The sequence below is a fragment of the Adiantum capillus-veneris genome, chromosome 10, assembly GCF_014529385.1.
Source record: "Adiantum capillus-veneris isolate H3 chromosome 10, ASM1452938v2, whole genome shotgun sequence".
Classification (NCBI taxonomy): Eukaryota; Viridiplantae; Streptophyta; class Polypodiopsida; order Polypodiales; family Pteridaceae; genus Adiantum; species Adiantum capillus-veneris.
Window position 1 is genome coordinate 93,240,960 of NC_140940.1, and position 20,091 is coordinate 93,261,050.

The 20,091-nt window shown below is 47.6% G+C and overlaps 1 protein-coding gene across 1 annotated transcript in view; it reads left to right on the forward strand.

Annotated features, from left to right (window-relative positions):
• The window catches only part of LOC147449245 (protein GAMETE EXPRESSED 2-like), a 153,158-nt gene that overhangs the window by 115,140 nt on the left and 17,927 nt on the right, over positions 1–20,091 (forward strand). The window contains exons 8-9 of the mRNA XM_086521534.1: positions 8,369–8,560; positions 9,155–9,405. Of these exons, the coding sequence (XP_086377660.1) occupies positions 8,369–8,560; positions 9,155–9,405 (443 nt within the window). The remainder of the gene's footprint in view (positions 1–8,368; positions 8,561–9,154; positions 9,406–20,091) is intronic.

The window sequence follows — 20,091 nt, forward strand, 5'->3', positions numbered from 1 at the left end:
TTGTAGTGGGAAACCATGTTGGATGCTGGTGCTAACCCCTGTTGGAGAGTAGGACCAAGACTTTGCTGTATTTTGTGCAATCCCTTTATATAGTAGCAATCTTTATTTTCATGACCCGATTTTTTGCAGAAGTGGCAATAAGAGCGAAGGGGACAGTCCTGTGGAGGGTGTCCTGGAGAGCGGCATGAACTACACCATACCATAGCCTTAGTCTCCTGCTGAGACCTGAGCTCTTCTAACTCTCTTTTAAGTTGATCATAAGCCTCTTGATGTGGAGGCTTATCCTCTCTGAGAGAGAAGGATCTCTCTTCGTGAAGGGCCCGCTGTAACTTTAGGGCTTCCAGTTCCCTTCTTAAAGAAGTCAAGGGGTCTGATGGACTTTCCATGAGTACAGGGGCAGTATCTAACTGAGGAGAGTCAGTGAATTGCCTTCTTGCTCGCTCTATTCTAGTAGCAGTAGCAACAAAGTCCTCCAGACTGGCTTCAGGACGGAGACTTTCTCTGAGCTTTTGTTGAGAAGTCTTAGGCAGAGCCTTCTCTACCCACTTCTTCACCATGAATTCCCCTGGTTGCTGAGGCAGCTTGGCAACCAGGGACTTTGTTCTGGTCATGAGCTCTGCAAATGTCTCCTTGGGCTGGAGCAACAGGTTGGCCAACTCATCTAGAATCTTCTCTTGATAATCCCCTGGTCGGAAAGCTTCACAGAACTGCTGTCTTAACATGGTCCAATTAGTAAAGTGGTTTTCAACAAACTGACTGTACCATTTATCTGCAAGACCATCCAAGGTGGACGGGAAGAGCACCAGGTATGCGTCTTCTCTGTTGAGGCCACGACCTCTGCAAAGAGAGACAAACCTTCGAGCATGGTCATCTGCATCTTCTGCGCAGAGACCTTTAAAGGTAGGGAACTTGATGTTCACCTTTGCCAGAACACTTGTGAGCTCCTCCATGGCCTCTTACTCCTGAGTTTGTTGCTCACTAGCTTGCTGTAACAAAATGGGGGAGAGCCTTACCGGAGAAGGTGACCTGGAGGATGTAGAACCGGTCGAAGGAATGGAGGTAGCCGTATGAGTAGGTATGGGGTGATGGGGTTAATATGCTTCTACTAGGCACCAAGGGTTGACGCCATCTGTGGTAGTACTTCAGAGGACTCAGTAGTGCACTTTGACGCTCCAAAGACCTCCTTGTATGTGTCATGCAGTAACCGCCAACCCCACCAAGCTTTGGGCAAGAATACCTTCACTTGGGCAAGACAACCTTCACTTGGCTGAACATTGGTCTAGACTCTGCTAGACCAGGGCGAGTGACTAGACCACCTGGCCTGGACCAGGACGAGGAAGGACTAGACCAAGGACGAGAAGGACTAGACCAGGACGAGCACTGGGTGGCCCAAGGCGAGAGAGGACCAGACCAACAAGGCGAGAGACTAGACCAGCTAGATTAAGTTGTCAAGGGTGAAACTAGACCAGACCAACAGGCTGCACAGGCGAAGCGAAGAACCCAGTTACTCCACAGAGTGAGACTTCAGTTGAGGTCCCACCGTGATCACCAAAATGAGAGCACCTGTAGCGCGGATAATGTGTCGTGCTCTCAACAGTGTGGATGCCCCTCAGTGCAATGTGCGTGACAATCTCACTCAAACAAATGGAAACTCTCTCAAACAGAATGAAACACAGGAATGAAACACAGGAACAATGGATAACAACAGAGACACAACAGTGGACCAGAACATGTGGACTCGACTAGCTCAAAGAACCATGTACAGACTCTGGCGTGGCAGCACACTCAGCTCCAGCCCAGGACTCACAGGTACAAATGGGTTGTCGAGGCTCAGATGTGCAGGGATGGTGAAGCAATGCTCTATGTAAGACTCTCTGCTTTTACGATGTTGGACCCAAAGTGAAGAAGATGATGATCCTCACCCCACAGCTACTAATCACATGTACCATCATAAAGAGCCACCAACGGCTCATAAATGTCCAGTCAGCTAAGTCTATCTCCAAACTGAGTGGTGGTGGTGACCTGGCCACGATGTCCACTAGACCACCGTCGGTACCCTGCCACGTGTCACTCCCCAGCCCAGAGGTCCGTCCAGTGTGAAATAGACCAACTGTAACCAATTGTCCAACTGTCTGTCCTGTGAAGTGACACTGTAGCCCGGCTACACACCTCTGAGGAGTCTCGAACATCCTTCATCCGAAAGAGGGTTATCCTGAGAGGTCGCAAGGGGCCCCCTAGCTACTTTGATGACGACCTCAAAAGATGCAACAAGACCACCGCCGAGCATGCATGCCTAGAGTGAAGAAAGCTCGTAAAGAAGGGAAGAAGGAGGTATACCAAGATGGTAGGGTCATCATTGATGGCAAGACCATCGCATAGGGACTCGCGGCCTATGGGGCACATGAGGAGATCCACCTCGTGGTTTGGAACTACAACGGGGATCTATGGACACATCCAGAGAGGCTTGAGCGGACGGGACCTCATTCTTTTGACAAAGACTCATGAGAATCGAGACTTTTGACAGAGACTCATGAGAATCGAGAGCGGAGTCTACCAAAGATCCAGGTTTCAGTGGGAGTTCTCACATCGAGAGAGCACCCGCCAACACACTGCACGAGGTTCAGGAGGGGTGGCTATACTCTTCACGCAAGGACTCCGAAGCACGATACAAATTGTTGTACAAGGCCCACACGTCCGTTACCTTTGGATCCGCTTGGAGCTATTACAGGCCAGGACTATCTACATTGTCCTCTGCTACTTCGCCTCCTTAGGCTCCTGATTTGCTACCACAGAGACAGCAGGGGAGGGAGGAGAGATCATCCCATACACAAGCCTATCAGATAAGATCATGGAGTACTCTACGCTAGGGGAAGTCTTCCTTATGGGAGACTTCAATGCCAGGACATGCAAGAATCAGTGTGAGACATACGACATAGAAGACCCGGTGGCACTATTCACCATACAGGAGGAGGCCACCATGAGAGAGTCAACAAACACAGCTCGCACCATAAAGTACGGCCATCATTTGCTCAGATTAGGCTTTCATCACCGCCTCGTTATTTATACTGAGATGGCACAATGGCCTACTTGAAGAGGACTAACATGCATACCACATGGAGTTGCAGCCGGGGGGGGGGTGCAGGGGAGGGGGGGTGGAGTACCGTGGATTACATCATGGGATCTAGAAAGGCCACATACATACTTAGCTCTTTCACCATCCCCCCCATACCGATTGGAGCCGACCACACCTATCTCGCACTCTCCTTCACAAGCGACCGCACACCCCACACACCATGACATGCACCCCACACACCACGATCCATTTAACACATGAGCTAGCCCACTTATACTCAAAAGAAGTGACTTCTTTTGCTCCACCCCTCTACACTACTACCTATGCTTGCCTCCCACATCACATTTGTTCTTCAGACATCAGCCATCAGCTATTTCTCGCACACCACCCATACAGCCCCCACCCCCCCCCCAAGAGACTATGCCACAGAGCCGCTGGTACGATGCTGAGTGCAGAGATCTCTACCGCCAGTTGCATGCACAACGGACTCTTGAAGAGACCAGTGATCGAGAGGCCGGATGTGAGATGAAGACACTCACGCACCGAAAGCGGCGAGCTTTCAAGGAGGCACAGGAGCTAGAGCTATACCACATGTTCATGAGCATGGACAGTGCCACAGGATGGCGCACCCTCCATGAGCCACAACCGACTATCTTCATTGAGGATCCACAGGTATGGCACGACTATGCAAAGAAACTGTATAAGGTGCCGAACCAATCTCCGATTCACAACCTCCCGGGCCTCGACCCACGAGCTCCTCCTCCACAGCAGAGATGGTCAAGAAGGCCATATGCCGACTATAGCACTACTGATCATCAAATAATACAGGTCTTCAGAGTGAGCACCTCATTTATGCAGCCGCCACGATAGACCTGTTGATCGCACATGCATTCAATTGGGCTATAGGGGAGGGCTTCCCAGCACAGGAGTGGACCCGGCACACCATTGTGCAGATCCACAAGTCTGGAGACACCTTGGATCTAGGAAATTACATGACTATCATGATTGGCCATACAATGGCCAAACTATATAGGACAGTTATTGAGGCTGAGCTTAGTTTGTACGCGGAGCAGGGTAGTTTTCGTTCGACGTACGGGACGTCTAGTACCGTTCGGTCAGACCCGTTCCGTTCCGTACGTTTAGTACGTTCTGTACGATCGAAAAATGTAGCCGTTTATGACCGTTGGCGGCAGTTTTTGCACGTGTTAGTGGGCATTTAGGGAGCCATTTTGGAGCATGTTTGCAATCATGTGGCATGTACCAATGCCTATTGCCATGCTCTCCCTCTCGCATCCATAATGCCCCATGCTCTCCCTCTCCCATGCTCTTCCTCTTCCTATAATCTATTTAAGCAACTCCTCCACCTTGTTCTCAACACAACTTACAAGCTACAAGCTCTAGCCTCTCAATGCTCTCATCATCCATGTGCTCCCATTGAAGCTCTCAAGTGACAAGGCTCAAGCTCTCCTCTCCCTTGGGTTTCTCCCCCTCAAGCTCCCATTGAAGCTCTCGAGTCTCAAGTGACAAGTTCTCCATCGTCTCTCCCTCTCAAGCTCTCATAATTGTAATCTGTCTAAATGTCAAGTTTCTTTAAGGCCTAAGCCTTAGGCTTAAGAATTATTTGTTTTTTTTTATTTTGAACGTACATAACGTCATCGTACATCATAATTTTTTTTAGTTCGTTTAGTACCGCACATCGTCGTACGTGTACAAAACGTACGAGACCGTACGAGACCACCCTGACGCGGAGGCTGAGGGACTACGGGCTCCTAGTCAGACAGGGTTCAAGCAGACCTTCTCCATTATCGACTACATCTTCTTTCTGTGCTACCTCATTGATTGGGTAAAGGTGCGGAAGAAGAGGCTTTATTGCTACTTTGTAAATTTCTGCACACTGTTTGACACCGTCCCATGGGAGAGGCTCTTTGGACGACTTCAGAGTTTAGGGATACCTTTGGAGATAATGTGGACAATCTATGCTCTCTATGAGAGAGTGACTGGGACAGTTCGCTGCCCAGGCGGTATGTCAGAGTCTATTGCTAGCACCATTGGTGTTAAGCAAGGATGCCCCCTCTCCCCAACCCTCTTTGGACTCTACATCAATGAGATCTCCGACTACATCCTACGAGCGAGAGGTGCAGGAGCGGACCTAGCAGGTACCACAGTCCACATTATGCTATATGTTGATGACATTGTACTAACCTTAGAGTCACCAGTGGGCCTACGGAGCCATCTGAGAGCTTTGGACGAGTTTTGTACAAACAGGGGACTCACAGTAAATCTTGAGAAAACCAAGATCATGATCTTCGACACCTCCAGAGCCAGTCCGACAAGCAACAACATTTACAGTAGCAGGACCAATAGAGGTGGTCACCTCCTACATCTAACTGGGAGTCACTTTCACCAGCAGACAGAGACCCTTCTCCATGGCACATGCCGTCACTGATAGATTCACCATAGGATATGCAGCATTGGCTATGCTAGAGCAGAGATGCCATCATGCACATTTTTAGAATCCCCGCACGAAGATCTGGCTATTCGACACATTAGTCACTCCAGCCCTGATGTATGGAGCAGTAGTGTGGGCACCCAGATTGACAAATAGCCAGTGGGCACGGATGGAGAGGCCAAGATCTATATGATTTCTTGCCTGTTTCAAGGCAAACACACAGTGCCACTAGACATCATCAGGGCAAAGCTTACCACCCCCCATGGTAGTGGAGGCGCTTTTTTTACACGGTCTGCTTCATCCACAAAGTGACAGAGCTCCCTCGACAGTCACACGACGAGTATCTGAGTTAGCTATACAGATATCAGAGGCTGGATACGACAGAGCATGGTACACACAGATTAGAGCATGGTTCGGATCACATGGCCTTGACCTAGAGAGTTTGCCACCTTTCTTGTACGACCCCGACTCCCCTCAACCTTATCTCTCAAGTAGTGAGAGAAACGTAGTGATCCAACAGAATCTCTGGCAGCTCTATATCAGACAGACTTGGATCACATCTCCCCTCCGACGGAAGATGTCACACTATAGAGACCATTTTCTTACCATACTGGAGGACTGGTTCATACAACGTGGTAGCGACCACGCTATATGGACACCTATATGCCAAACAGCTCACGGGTAGCAATTGGCCAGCCCAGAGTGTCATCACACAGATTAGAGATCGAGGTCGGGCGAGCTCATGACATTCCCGGGGAGGAGAGAGAGTGTAGAGTATGCACAGAGGAAGTGGAGAGTGAGGAGCATTTTGTTTGCAGATGCAAAGCTTATGCTGATATCAGAGGCCGATATGAGCCCTATTCAGAGGGCAGTCTACCTTCCGAGATATTGTGCGCTCTAGAGATCAGAGACAGCTAGTTCGCTACTTGCTAAGATATAGAGGCACAAGGACACTCAACCACCTACAGAGACGGGGGGGGGGGGGGGGGGGGGGGGAATTGTCACAAGTTACAAATTTCTTTCAGAGAGCTATACCCCTTCCACTCCCAAACCCATCGAGGGGAGTGACCCTTTAACAAGCTGAGGCGAGCTGGGCTAGACGACGCCCGCGGGTTACTAGAGGTTGGGCCCCCCGACTCCACTACAGACAGATCGAGGAGATACGGAGTCAGGCACATCGAGCTGGTGAGGAGAGACGAGCCTAGATAATGGCTCGCCCAGAGGCATTCATCTGGGCAGCCCTTGCTCCTGACCTTCCCATGTACTACATTTTACACCCCCCATTAGTACAAGATGGAGCTAGCTAGATTGATGCATTTGCATGGTTGTACTACCCTCGCCATAAAGACATGCACATATCCCTAGTACTAGAGCTCCATCCATCCCCATAGATCTCATCATCCACCAGACGTCCTCTCTTTTTTTTTTAATGTACTAATCTAAACTTTTTTGTCTTTTCCGATAGACAGAGGACATACACACATGTATACTTGATTTGTCTCAAAGGTTGATTTCGGCCCCACCAAGGTTGCATCCGTATGTACGTACGGAGTCTATTCGTACAGTATGGATCCGTATAGTACGGAAAGGATTTGTACCTTTTTTTTTTGGCTGCTCTATTTCAGTCGATTAGGCCTCTTTTCAAAAAACGCCTTGTTGCGGCTGAGAGCGATTGGTTTTGGCAGAGATACAGGTATAGTGTAGTGTGTGCTCCTCTCTTGCAAGTGCCAACTTTGAGTGCAGTGTGCAGTTTGTACTTACTTATTAGAGTCGGGACTTCAGACTTCACTCTTGGATTATCATGATTCATTATGTATCTATTTTGATGCTCTTAGTTTTATGTGACCATGACAGCACACATCGACACTATTTGGTTGTAGACATTGGTTAGCTAAACTCAGCTTTGTGTTTTCATTGTTCGGTTAGACTCATGGACTCTAGTTTTTGGCATTTGTAATGGTCTATTGTTGATTTGCTAGTCTTTATTAAAAGTCTTGGTGAATTCATATATAAATGGGTGGAAGCATGTTAACCTTTCGCGCTTTTTGTGCTAGTTAGCAGTTTCAAGTTAGCACATCTTCGAAAAGTTGGGCGTCCGGTAAATTTTTTACAAATAATATCAAAATTTATCGGAGGTTGTACATTTGGATTCCTTGTTTCAAGTGCTTTCTATTGATATATCATATGTCATAGATCTTGGAGATGTAGCTCAAGTTATTGTACTAGTTAGCATATGTCAAAATTGTGCTAGTTAGCATTGTCCGGGACATGAAAAAGCATGACAGGTTAACATGCTTTCACCCAAATGTATGAAGTACTCTCAGTTTTAGGCTTTGTGAAAAAAAGTACGAATTTTTACGTACCTAAAAACTCAATCCATTCTGTACTACCTTACTAACCGATTTGTACCGATTTGTACCGAACACTACGTACCTAACTACCTTGGGTCTCACATAGACGTTAAAAAGATTTCTTTCTTTCTTTCTTCTCCATTGTGGCTGCTCCAGCTCCCACTGCCCAGCCCCATTGTCCAATGTTCCAGCCAGTAGGACTAGAAATAGAGATATAAAAGCTTGAGCACCAAGGCTCTTGATTTAAAGTGATGTTAGGACTATGGACTCATTGAAGGCCGTTTGTCCCTTGCCACATTTTGTAACTTTTGCAACACTTGGCCTAAGGCAAAGGACTTGGGCATGCTCTTCACAGGCATTTCTTGTGTCTAAAAAAACCGAAAGAATACTTTAGCTTTACTCTGAGATAGTCAAAATTTTGTGCCTTTCTAAGTATTTCATGGAGTTCATTTAAACAAGATTCTCCCACTCATAACTATTTCTTTTGTTGGAAAGTTTGCAAGGTTTTCGAGTGCAGTTCAACAAAAGAAAAGCTCTCATTAAAGTGAAGTTATCAGTCCTAAATGGAATTCTGTTATCTCTAATAAACTCAAACGTCACAATCTCAGGAAATAACTCAAAAACCTTGATGATTTTTGGCATGTTGCAACCAGTGAACAGAGCCTTGAGAGATGTATATTATGTTGGGTAAGTTTTTCTCGTTCATGTTCAATCTATTGCGGAATTTAGTCGAATAAACTATTTGTTTCTCCAAAGAACAAAAAATATGTAGTTGCATCTATAGTCCTCAAAGATTTCCATGGCTTCACCTGTATAAACTCATTATCCTTCAATACCAAGTGAGGTCTCATAGATTTTCACAAAGCCACCTCCAAGAAGAGTACATAATGACAACTGGAGAAAACGTGTTGCTTTTCCCTCCGCAGCCCCGGGTGGGGGGGAGAAGGGGCTCTATCTAGAAGATCTGACATTGCCAGCATGCAAGTGTCAGTCTTCTAATGAAAAACTTAACCTTAGAGGGTAAGACACAGTATGCTTCAAACACTAAGCATTTTTTCTGAGTGTATGACCTTCTTAAGGTACATGGCATGTTCACTTTTACTGAATTCACAGACAAAACAGTGCCATAAATCTGAAGCTTTTTCACTTCATATAAAGACCATAATCTTTCCAAGGTAGTTGAATTTATTGTGGGTAGGAAGGAACAAGAATTTAGATCTTTGAAAATTTTGATAATTCACTAGTTCATTTGTTTCAAGGGTTGAGCTCTTTTGAATGCAGGGGTGCAGGGGATGATTATCTAAATGCCAGCTCCTCAAACACAGCAGAAAACATGTCTACAATGTATGATGTCTATTATTTGCAAGACGTGAAATCGACTAAGAACCTGCCAATCTATGTCAGAGCTATTAATGACCCCCCTTTAATTGTTGCACCAAACTATGTTGATGCACATGTCAACATGATCTCAAATATAAGCATCAAGATAGAAAATGTGGTTGTGGCAGATATTGATGAGTTTGGAAGACAAGGTCTCTCTCTTCCTTTTTTTGTATTAGACATTCGGATCATATGATGACAATATTTCTTTTCTCATAGGTCTTCAAGGCCTTCTATGGATGTAAATGATCATTGCATTTCATCTCTCTCTCTCTCTCTCTCTCTCTCTCTCTCTCTCTCTCTCTCTCTTCTTCTCGGGTGTGTGTGTGTGTGGGTGTGGGTGTGGATGCGTGCCAATAAAAAGAGGAAAATGGTATAACCATTCTATCACCCAAGTGTGGTAGATTGGTTATGCCATTTCCCTCTTGAATAACAGGTCTTGAGTTCAACTCCTCGTCGGCTAGATCTCTAAGGTCTCTTGGAATGGTTTCCTACGATGTTAAAACTCTCTTCTTCTCAGGTGTGTGTGTGTGGGTGTGGGTGTGTGCCAATAAAAAGAGAAAAATGGTATAACCTTTCTATCACCCAAGTGTGGTAGATTGGTTATGCCATTTCCCTCTTGAATAACAGGTCTTGAGTTCAACTCCTCGTCGGCTAGATCTTTAAGGTCTCTTGGGATAGTTTCCTACGACGGTAAAACTCTCTCCTTCTTCTCTCTCTCTCTCTCTCTCTCTCTCTCTCTCGCGCGCGCGCGCGCGCGCCCGTTCGCGAGCACGACAGGACCTGCCTCTGAATCTCTCTCGCCCTCCCCACGCGCTCTGCCCCTGTGTACCCGCACCCGCAGGTGAGTCTCTCTATCTCCCGCCCCGCACCCGTTGCCCCTACGCACCCGCACACGCTGCCCCTACGCTCCCGCTCTCTCTCTCTCTCTCTCTCTCGGAATTCTTGAGGAAGAGACCTACTCTCAAGAAGACAGGTATTTTCTTAGGCGATGACCTCACTCTCTCACAACTTGCGCATATGAGAGAAGTAATTCCCGAGATTCAAGCGGCAAGGGAGAAGGGGAAGATGGCCTTTTACAGAGATGGTCGGGTGGTGATTGTAGAGCGGCGCTCTACATGACGGTGCGAGACCTATGGGACCACATTGAGGATGGCGACTTGGAATTGTAATGGGTCTATGAGGTTGGATGTTGGTGCCTTTGAGGACAGTTTCAGAGACAAGGACATTGTTTTCTTTTCAGAGACTCACCAGGCCCCTGGCCAACTGTTGCCACATGTGGTGGGATACAAATGGGAGACAGCCCACAGAACAGTCACGAGATCTGAGCATGGGAGTAGAGGTTCAGGAGGAGTAGCGGTGTTGTTTAGGGAGGAGCTACAGCCACTACTACATATTGTACGGAGAGATGATCAGGCTGGATACATGTGGGTGAGGCTGAGAGCTGACACAGGTCGATTTCTATATATTGCTATATGTTACTTCCCCCCCAGTACGTCAGTATATGCTGTATCCAGAGGGCAGTCGCCTTTCTCAATTCTAGATGATGATATATGGGAGTTTTCTAGGGATGGTGATATCATCCTCCTAGGAGACTTCAATGCTCGAACGGGCAACTGTCAGACAGTCTTCTACGACACTTCAGATGAGATGCTTAGAGAGTTGGATGTGGGTGAGCTGGGGTTTGACAGATGCTCACATGACAGAGAGCAGACTGAGTATGGGAGATACCTCACGGAGATGACGACTACACATGGGCTAGCCATACTTAATGGCTTACAGCGGTTTCCTGGAGCAGCAGGCTTCACATGCTTTCCACACAGACATGGGGCCAGTATAGTGGACTATGTTATGACACAGCCGAGCTTTATTCCTTGTATTCAGGATTTCACAGTGGGAGCCAGACCAGTGGGCGTAGCAGTGGATCATGCTCTCTTGACACTGTCCGTATCTTTTCAGTTTAGTACAGCCCAGAAATCAGGAGGCAGGTCACACACCCGTTATACATTTACACCAGAGACTGACTCAGTTTATACAGAGGCGATCTGGGATCGTCTATGCACAGTTGCTCCAGGCCTCTCAGTAGAGGAGTGCACTACTTTACTGACTGAGACACTACATGATGCAGCATCAGAGGCATGCCCACACACTCAACCGGATCGGAGGCGACATTCTGGGAGCATGCCCCAGAATAGTTGGTATGATGAGGAGTGCAGAGAGATGAGAGCCCAGCTTCAGAGGGATCTTCATTTAGGAGTCATCACCTACAGACAGTCGCGGATTGCTTTCCGGCGCCTTGTGCGAAAGAAGAAACGAGCTTACTTGGCCCAGATGGAGCGAGACTTGTATCAGTTGTTCTTGAGTAGAGACTCAGGCGAGGCATGGCGACTCTTCCATGAGCACTCCCCTCCCCCAGTGATTACTTCTCCTGATGTGTGGGGCCAGTATGCGACATCGTTATATACGGTTCCTGGGCAGGATCCCCTTCCAAATCCTACAGAGCCATGTCCACCTACGAGCACCTTCTTTACCACTGAGATGGTAAAGAGAGCCATTGACAGGATGAGGACCAGGAGGGCTTACAATCATGACGGTCTAGTAGCGGAGCACTTTATACATGCTAGGGATATGCTGATGGAGGTTCTTGTAGTGTTGTTCAATCGTGCCATGTGTGAGGGATTACCTGAGACTTGGAGGTTGTCTACTATTGTGCCTATATTCAAGGCAGGTGATCCTACAGAGCCTGGAAATTACCGCACTATTATGGTTGGACACACACTGGCACGATTGTATGCATCCATTATTGAGCAGCAGTTGAGTAACTGGGCAGAGGATGAGGGTGTACGGGCAAAGGGACAGGCAGGTTTCAGGAGGGGTTTCTCCACTCTTGACCATATTCTGACACTCAGAGCTATCATTGAGGAGGGCAGGTCACATGGGAGACGGATTTATTGTAGCTTTGTGGATTTCCGCAAAGCATTTGACATGGTACCGAGAGCTCGACTGATGCGCAGACTGCAGGAGATGGGGGTGCCCACAGTGTTGATTTGGGGGATTATGGCTTTATACAGATCAGTGATGGGACATGTACGCACCCCAGAGGGGATATCTGACTTAGTTCACTCCACTATCGGGGTGAAACAGGGTTGCCCATTGTCTCCTACTCTATTTGGTATGTATGTTGATGAGGTGTCTGATTACATTGACAGAGAGGGTGATAGAGGTGCCCAGCTGGCAGGGACGTGGATCCCATTGTTGTTATATGCTGATGATATTGTCTTGATCTCTGACTCACCAGAGGGTATGCAGCGACAGTTGGATGCATTACACAGTTTTGCAGAGGATAGTGGATTGTCTGTAAACCTTGGTAAAACCAAGGTCATGGTGTTTAACACCACACCGCAGTGGATCAGGAGATCGGCACCGACCTTCACGTATGGTCAAGAGATTGTGGAGTATACAGATGCATACACTTACCTTGGGATAGTCTTCACTGGGCCGAGGTTTTCTTTGGGGAGAGCAGCAGAGACTAGACTGACCAGAGCTTATGCGGCCTTGGGAGGCTTGGAGAGGATGTGTTCGCAGGTTCAGTTCCAGGAACCTCGGACAAAGTTATGGCTCTTTGATACTTTAGTAGCCTCAGCTATGATGTATGGGGTACAGGTATGGGGACCTTCTGTAGGCCAGGATGGTTGGAGAGGTATGGAGAGGCCCTTGGTATCTATGATCTCCCGATTGATTAGAGCCAAGGCCTCCGTACCTCACGCGATCATTCGAGCAGAGCTAGCTGCCCCCCCCATGGAGATTGAGGCGCTTACCAGATCAGTGTCCTTTGTGCACAGCCTATGGGATACTACTAGAGACAGATATGCTAGACTGGCCCTTGAGTCTTCCAGACAGTTAGCTCTACAGGGGGACACTTCATGCTGGTATGCACAGATGAATTCATGGTTTCAGACGCATGGCTTCACCATGGACAGGTTGCCCCCTTTCCAGTATTCTCTTCAGGCACCCTCGCTGTCTCTTACACGGGTGGAGATCACTAGACTCATTCGTCAGGACCTGATCCAGCTCGACACCAGGAGGACATGGATAGAGCCGCCTCAGGAGTTGAGCACGAAGATGGCTTTCTATAGAGAGCATCTTCTCCACCTCACAGGAGATGGGTTTGTGATTCGACCCAGCTACATGGACACCCATATGTCTCATGGTTTGCGTTGTGCCATTGGTCAGATACGCACATCCTCACATCAGCTCGAGATTGAGACTGGTAGATTCAGAGGGATACCAGCAGACAGCAGGATATGCCGATTATGCCAGAGAGAGCCAGAGACAGAGTTGCACTACATATGTCATTGCACAGTGTTCTATGAGATACGGGGACGTTTCCACTGCTTATTCAGAGAGGGTTTTGGTCCTCTATCTAGGGTCATGAGTTATGAGGATCAGAGATGTCTTGGACTATATCTACTTGAGTTACACAGGTATAGAGACACTTTACTGGGGAGAGCTAGAGAGAGGCAGTCCCAGAGACACATTACAGATTTCTTTTCACTAGATATGGGACAGCCAGAGGAGCAGCCACCACTGCAGAGCTCGTCCCACACTCATTCGACCACTATTGGCACTCTCATCGACCGAGCATTGGAGCTACAGAGATACAGACGACCGCGACTGAGGAGAGGAGCTACACAGCATCGACGGAGACTACAACAGAAGATTCGAGCCATACTCTCTCGACATCCAGAGTGCAGATGAGGATGGATCCTCACCATTTCTTCCATCTTTGTTTCACACACTGTTACATCCAGTTTACCGGGTACCTATTGTATCAGCTGCTACACCCACGTAGTTTTAGATTGTAGTAGTAGTAGTAGTATTTTGTTCCACTTCTAGTTCTTTTCTAGTTCTTTTCTAGTTCTTTTCTACCCAGACATGGTATTAGATTCACTATTTTGTAACTGATTGGTCTCATAGGTCATTTTGGCCTTTTGAAGACGTTAATATAACATTTCATTTCATTTTCTCTCTCTCTCTCTCTCTCTCTCTCTCTCTCTCTCTCTCTCTCTCTCTCTCTCTCTCTCTCTCTCTCTCTCTTTACTGGGGAGAGCTAGAGAGAGGCAGTCCCAGAGACACATTACAGATTTCTTTTCACTAGATATGGGACAGCCAGAGGAGCAGCCACCACTGCAGAGCTCGTCCCACACTCATTCGACCACTACTGGCACTCTCATCGACCGAGCATTGGAGCTACAGAGATACAGACGACCGCGACTGAGGAGAGGAGCTACACAGCATCGACGGAGACTACAACAGAAGATTCGAGCCATACTCTCTCGACATCCAGAGTGCAGATGAGGATGGATCCTCACCATTTCTTCCATCTTTGTTTCACACACTGTTACATCCAGTTTACCGGGTACCTATTGTATCAGCTGCTACACCCACGTAGTTTTAGATTGTAGTAGTAGTAGTAGTATTTTGTTCCACTTCTAGTTCTTTTCTAGTTCTTTTGTACCCAGACATGGTATTAGATTCACTATTTTGTAACTGATTGGTCTCATAGGTCATTTTGGCCTTTTGAAGACGTTAATATAACATTTCATTTCATTTCTCTCGCGGCAAGAGCGCACGGGCGGCATCATCATACGCGTAGGCGGCAACATCATTCACTCAGGTAGGCGCTTTTACTCCTTTTACTCATTAGGCGTAGGAGGGTCATCATACGCGTAGCTCAGCTAGGCATCATACGGGAAATCATACGCGTAGGATTCAACGAAAATTCTGTGTGCGAAATGGTAAGTGAGCCCGATACATCTCTTGAACGACAAAACATGGAAGCAATCTCCCCTGCACAAGACCCTGCACAGGACACGGAAGCCGTCAATGTCTCACCTGTTTGCAAGTGGCAAGCAAAGGCAACCTTCATGCTCACGAACAAGCGGATGGCGCAAATGGAGAGGGAAATGAAGGAGTGGAAAATAGAGATGGAAGGGTGGTGGAAGGAGAAGGCCAACCTCCTTCAGATGGTCTTCAATGAAGGCGCACAGTGGAAGAAGGAGAAAGAGAGCCTTAACGCAGAAATACAGACGCTCAAAGAAGAAGTCTTAGCCCTCAAACAGGAGAACCCAAACGCCGAGATACGGACACTCAAAAAAGAAGTCTCAGCCCTTAAACAGGAGCTTGCTGATAGAGTAAGCAGTGGGCAAGAGGAAGGCGAATTTCAGCCCTCGATAATAGATGAAATCAAGGAAATCAAGGAACAGGTAAGGATGATCACAGAGGAAGAGAAACTGAGTGTGGCAAAGACATCTTCATGGGCGGAGATGATAACAAGGACACAGAAAAAGGCGGACGAGGCCGAAAAATGGATTGAGGTCGCCAAGAAAGGGAAAGGTCAAGAAACTCCTTGTACACCGACGCTTATCAACATGACCCTTGAAGAGGAACAAAGAAGGCGGATGCGAGCACTGCATGTGAGAGTGACCGGTCTCAAGGACATAAACAATGTGGAGAAAGAGGTTACAAGCCTTACATCGATGATGGGGATGGAGAAGCCTTTGCACACAAAGGCATGGAGGGTAGGTAAGAAAAGTGATGGCACGGGAGAGTCTTCAAAGGCGAGAGCTCTCATACTACGCTTCCACTCGTTGGAAGAGAAGAAGGAATTCTTGAGGAAGAGGCCTACTCTCAAAAAGACAGGTATTTTCCTCGGGGATGACATGACTCTCTCACAGCTCGCACATATGAGAGAGGTAATGCCAGAGATTATAGCGGCAAGGGAGAAGGGAAAGATAGCCTTTTACAGAGATAACCGGGTGGTGATTTTAGAGCGACGCACTGCATGACGGTGCAAGACCTATGGGACCACACTGAAGATGGCTACCTGGAATTGTAATGGGTCTATGAGGTTGGACGTGGGTGCATTTGAGGACAGTTTCAAAGACAAGGATATTATATTCTTCTCAGAGACTCATCAAGTCCCTGGACAGGTAATGCCACATGTGATGGGATACAGATGGGAGACAGCTCACAGGACAAATGTGAGATCTGAGCATGGGAGCAGAGGTTCAGGAGGAGTAGTAGTGCTATTTAGAGAGGAACTACAACCATTACTGCATATTATCGCATCTAGTGAGCGACCCCTGCACTAGTGGTTGAGGCGCTCACCAGATCAGTCTCCTTCATAAACCGCACATGGGAACTTCCTAGAGACAGATATGCTCGCAATGCACTTGAGTCCTCTCGACAGTTAGCCATGCAAGGAGATACAGCATGCTGGTATGGGGAGATGGCATCATGGTTTCAGGCGCATGGGTTTAGCATAGACAGGTTGCCACCATTCCAGTACTCATTGGATGCACCATCTCTCACTTTTACACAGTCAGAGATCACCAAGCTCATCCGCCAAGACCTGACCCAGCTAGACACCAGGATGCCATGGATACAGCCAGCACAGGAATTGGGCACGAAGATGGATTTTTACAGAGACCATCTTCTCCAGCTTACGGAGGATGGTTTTGTGACGAGACCCAGATACATGGACACCCACTTGTCTAATGGGATACGATGTGCTATTGGCCAGTTACGCACATCTTCTCACTAGCCGCGGATTGAGACTGGGAGATACAGCGTCTCACTTTTACACAGTCAGAGATCACCAAGCTCATCCGCCAAGACCTGACCCAGCTAGACACCAGGAGGACATGGATCATGGACACCCACTTGTCTAATGGGATACGATGTGCTATTGGCCAGTTACGCACATCTTCTCACTAGCCGCGGATTGAGACTGGGAGATACAGCGAAGTACCAGCAGAGGCCAGGACATGCCCCTTGTGTGACATGGAGCCTGAGACAGAGTTGCACTACACATGCCGCTGCCCCGTTTACTACGAGATACGAGGCCACTTCCATTGCTTGTTCAATGAGGGTTTTGGACCACTCTCAAGAGTCATGGGATACGAGGACCAGAGATGCCTGGGTTTGTTCTTGCTCAAGCTGTGCAGACACAGGGATAGCCTAATGAGTGGCGAGGCTAGCTAGTCTCAAAGACGGATCACATACTTCTTCAAAGCAGACACGCCCACAGCAGAGCTCCCTCTCGTCTCACACCAGAGGCACACTGATCGATCGAGTGACTGAACTGGGGAAATCCAGGCGCCCACGACTGCGGAGGACTACACAGCATCGACGGAGGCTACGTCAGAAGATTCGGAGCACTCTGGCCAGACTACTAACCATGGAGGAGATTGATGAGATCCGCCAACGACTGATGCTATATCTCCTGTGATTCAACGATCCCAGCAAGCCGCCCATTTTTGCTTGGTTCACATCGACCAGTCCAGGATCCCATAGTATATATCTTTGTTTTGTATTGTTGTTATTTTGTTACTCTGACTTTGTATCAGATCCACCACCTTGTAACGTTCTGGTCCCATAGGTCACTCTGGCCTTTTGAAGATGTTAATATAACATTGCATTTCATTTCTCTCTCCATGAGCACTCCCCTCCCCCAGTGATTACTTCACCTGATATGTGGGGCCAATATGCGACATCATTATATACGGTTCCTAGACAGGAACCCTTCCAGACCCTACCAAGCCTTCCCAAGCTATGAGCACTTTCTTTACATCTGAGATGGTACAAAGGGCCATTGACAGGATGAGGACCGGGAAGGCATATGATCATGACGGTCTAGTAGCGGAGCACTTTATACATGCCACGGATATGCTGATGGAGGTTCTCGCAGTGTTGTTCAATCATGCATGTGTGAGGAGTTACCTGAGACTTGGAGGTTGTCTAATATTGTGCCCATCCTCGAGGCTGGTGACCCTACAGAGCTTGTGAACTACAGCACTATTATAGTTGGACACACATTGGCATGGTTGTATGCATCTATTATGGAGCAACACTTGAGTAATTGGGCACAGGGCGAGGGTGTACGAGCAAAGGGTTAGGCCGGCTTCAGGAGGGGGTTCTCCACTCTTGATCATATTCTGACACTCAGGGCCATCATTGAGGAGGGCAAAGCACATGGGAGACGGATCTATTGTAGCTTTGTAGATTTTCGCAAAGCATTTGACATGGTACCAACAGCTCGATTGATGCGCAGACTACAGGAGATGGGGGTGCCCATAGAGGTGATTTGGGGGATATGGCTTTGTACAGATCAGTGATGGGACATGTACGCACTCCGGAAGAGGTAACTGAATAAGTTCACTCTACTACTGGAGTGAAACAGGGCTGCCCATTGTCTCCTACTCTATTTGGTATGTATGTTGATGAGGTGTCTGATTACATTGATAGAGAGGGTGACAGGGGTGCCTAGCTAACAGGGACGTGGATCCCATTGTTGCTATATGCTGATGATATTGTGCTGATATCTGACTCACCAGAAGGTATGCAACGACATTTGGATGCACTACGCAGTTTTGCAGAGGATAGTGGATTGTGTGTAAACCTAGGTAAAACCAAGGTAATGGTGTTTAACACCACACCGCAATGGGTCAGGAGATCAGTACCTACTTTCAAATATGGTCAGAAGATTGTGGAGTATACAGATGCATACACTTACCTGGGGGTAGTCTTTACTGGGCCGAGATTTTCTTTGAGAAGAGCAGCAGAGACTAGACTAACTAGAGCCGGTGCGGCTCTGGGAGGAATGGAGAGGATGTGTTCGCAGGTTCAGTTCCAGGAACCTAGGACAAATTTATGGCTCTTTGATACTTTGGTTGCCTCTACTATGTTATATGGGGTGCAAGTTTGGGGACCTTCTATAGGCCAGGATGGTTGGAGGCGTATGGAGAAGCCCCTGGTATCTATGATCTCTCGGCTGATTAGAGCCGAGGTTTCCATACCGCATGATATCATTCGCGCGGAATTAGCTGCCCCCCCTATGGAGATTGAGGCGCTTACTAGATCAATCTCCTTTGTACACAGTCTTTGGGATACTACCAGAGACAGATATGCCAGGGTGGCTCTAGAGTCCTCTAGACAATTAGCTCTTAATGGGGATACATCATGCTGGTATGCACAGATGGCATCATGGTTTCAGACACATGGTTTCACCATGGACAGGCTGCCTCCTTTTCAATACTCTCTATAGGCACCCGCACCCTTAAGGTCTCTGACGCGGGTAGAGATTAATAGACTCATTCGTCAGGATCTGATCCAGCTGGACATGAGGAGGACTTGGATAGAGCCAATATAGGAGTTGGGCACAAAGATGGCTTTCTATAGAGAGCATCTTCTCCACCTCACGGGGGATGGGTTTGTGATTCGACCTAGCTATATGGACACGCATCTTTCTTATGGTTTGCGTTGTGCCATTGGCCAGATACGCACGTCCTCACATCAGCTCGAGATTGAGACTGGAAATTCAGAGGGACACCAGCAGATAGCAGGATATGCCGCTTATGCCATCTAGAGCTAGAGACAGAGATACATTACATATGTCATTGCACAGTGTATTATGAGATACAAGGCCGTTTTCATTGTCTATTCAGAGAAGGTTTTGGGCCTCTATCTAGGGTCATGAGTTATGAGGATCAGAGATCTCTTGGGCTATATCTACTTGAGTTACACAGGCATAGAGAAACTTTACTAAGGAGAGTTGAAGAGAGACAACCCCAGAGACAGATCACAGATTTCTTTACACTAGATATTGTACACCCAGAAGAACAGACAAAGGAGCAGCCAACAGTGGAGAGGTTTGCCCGCACTATTGGCATTCTCATAGACCGAGCATTGGAGCTAGGGAGATCTAGACAACCTCGATGGAGAAGAGGAGCTACACAGTTTTGAAGGAGGCTACAGCAAAGGATTCAAGCCATACT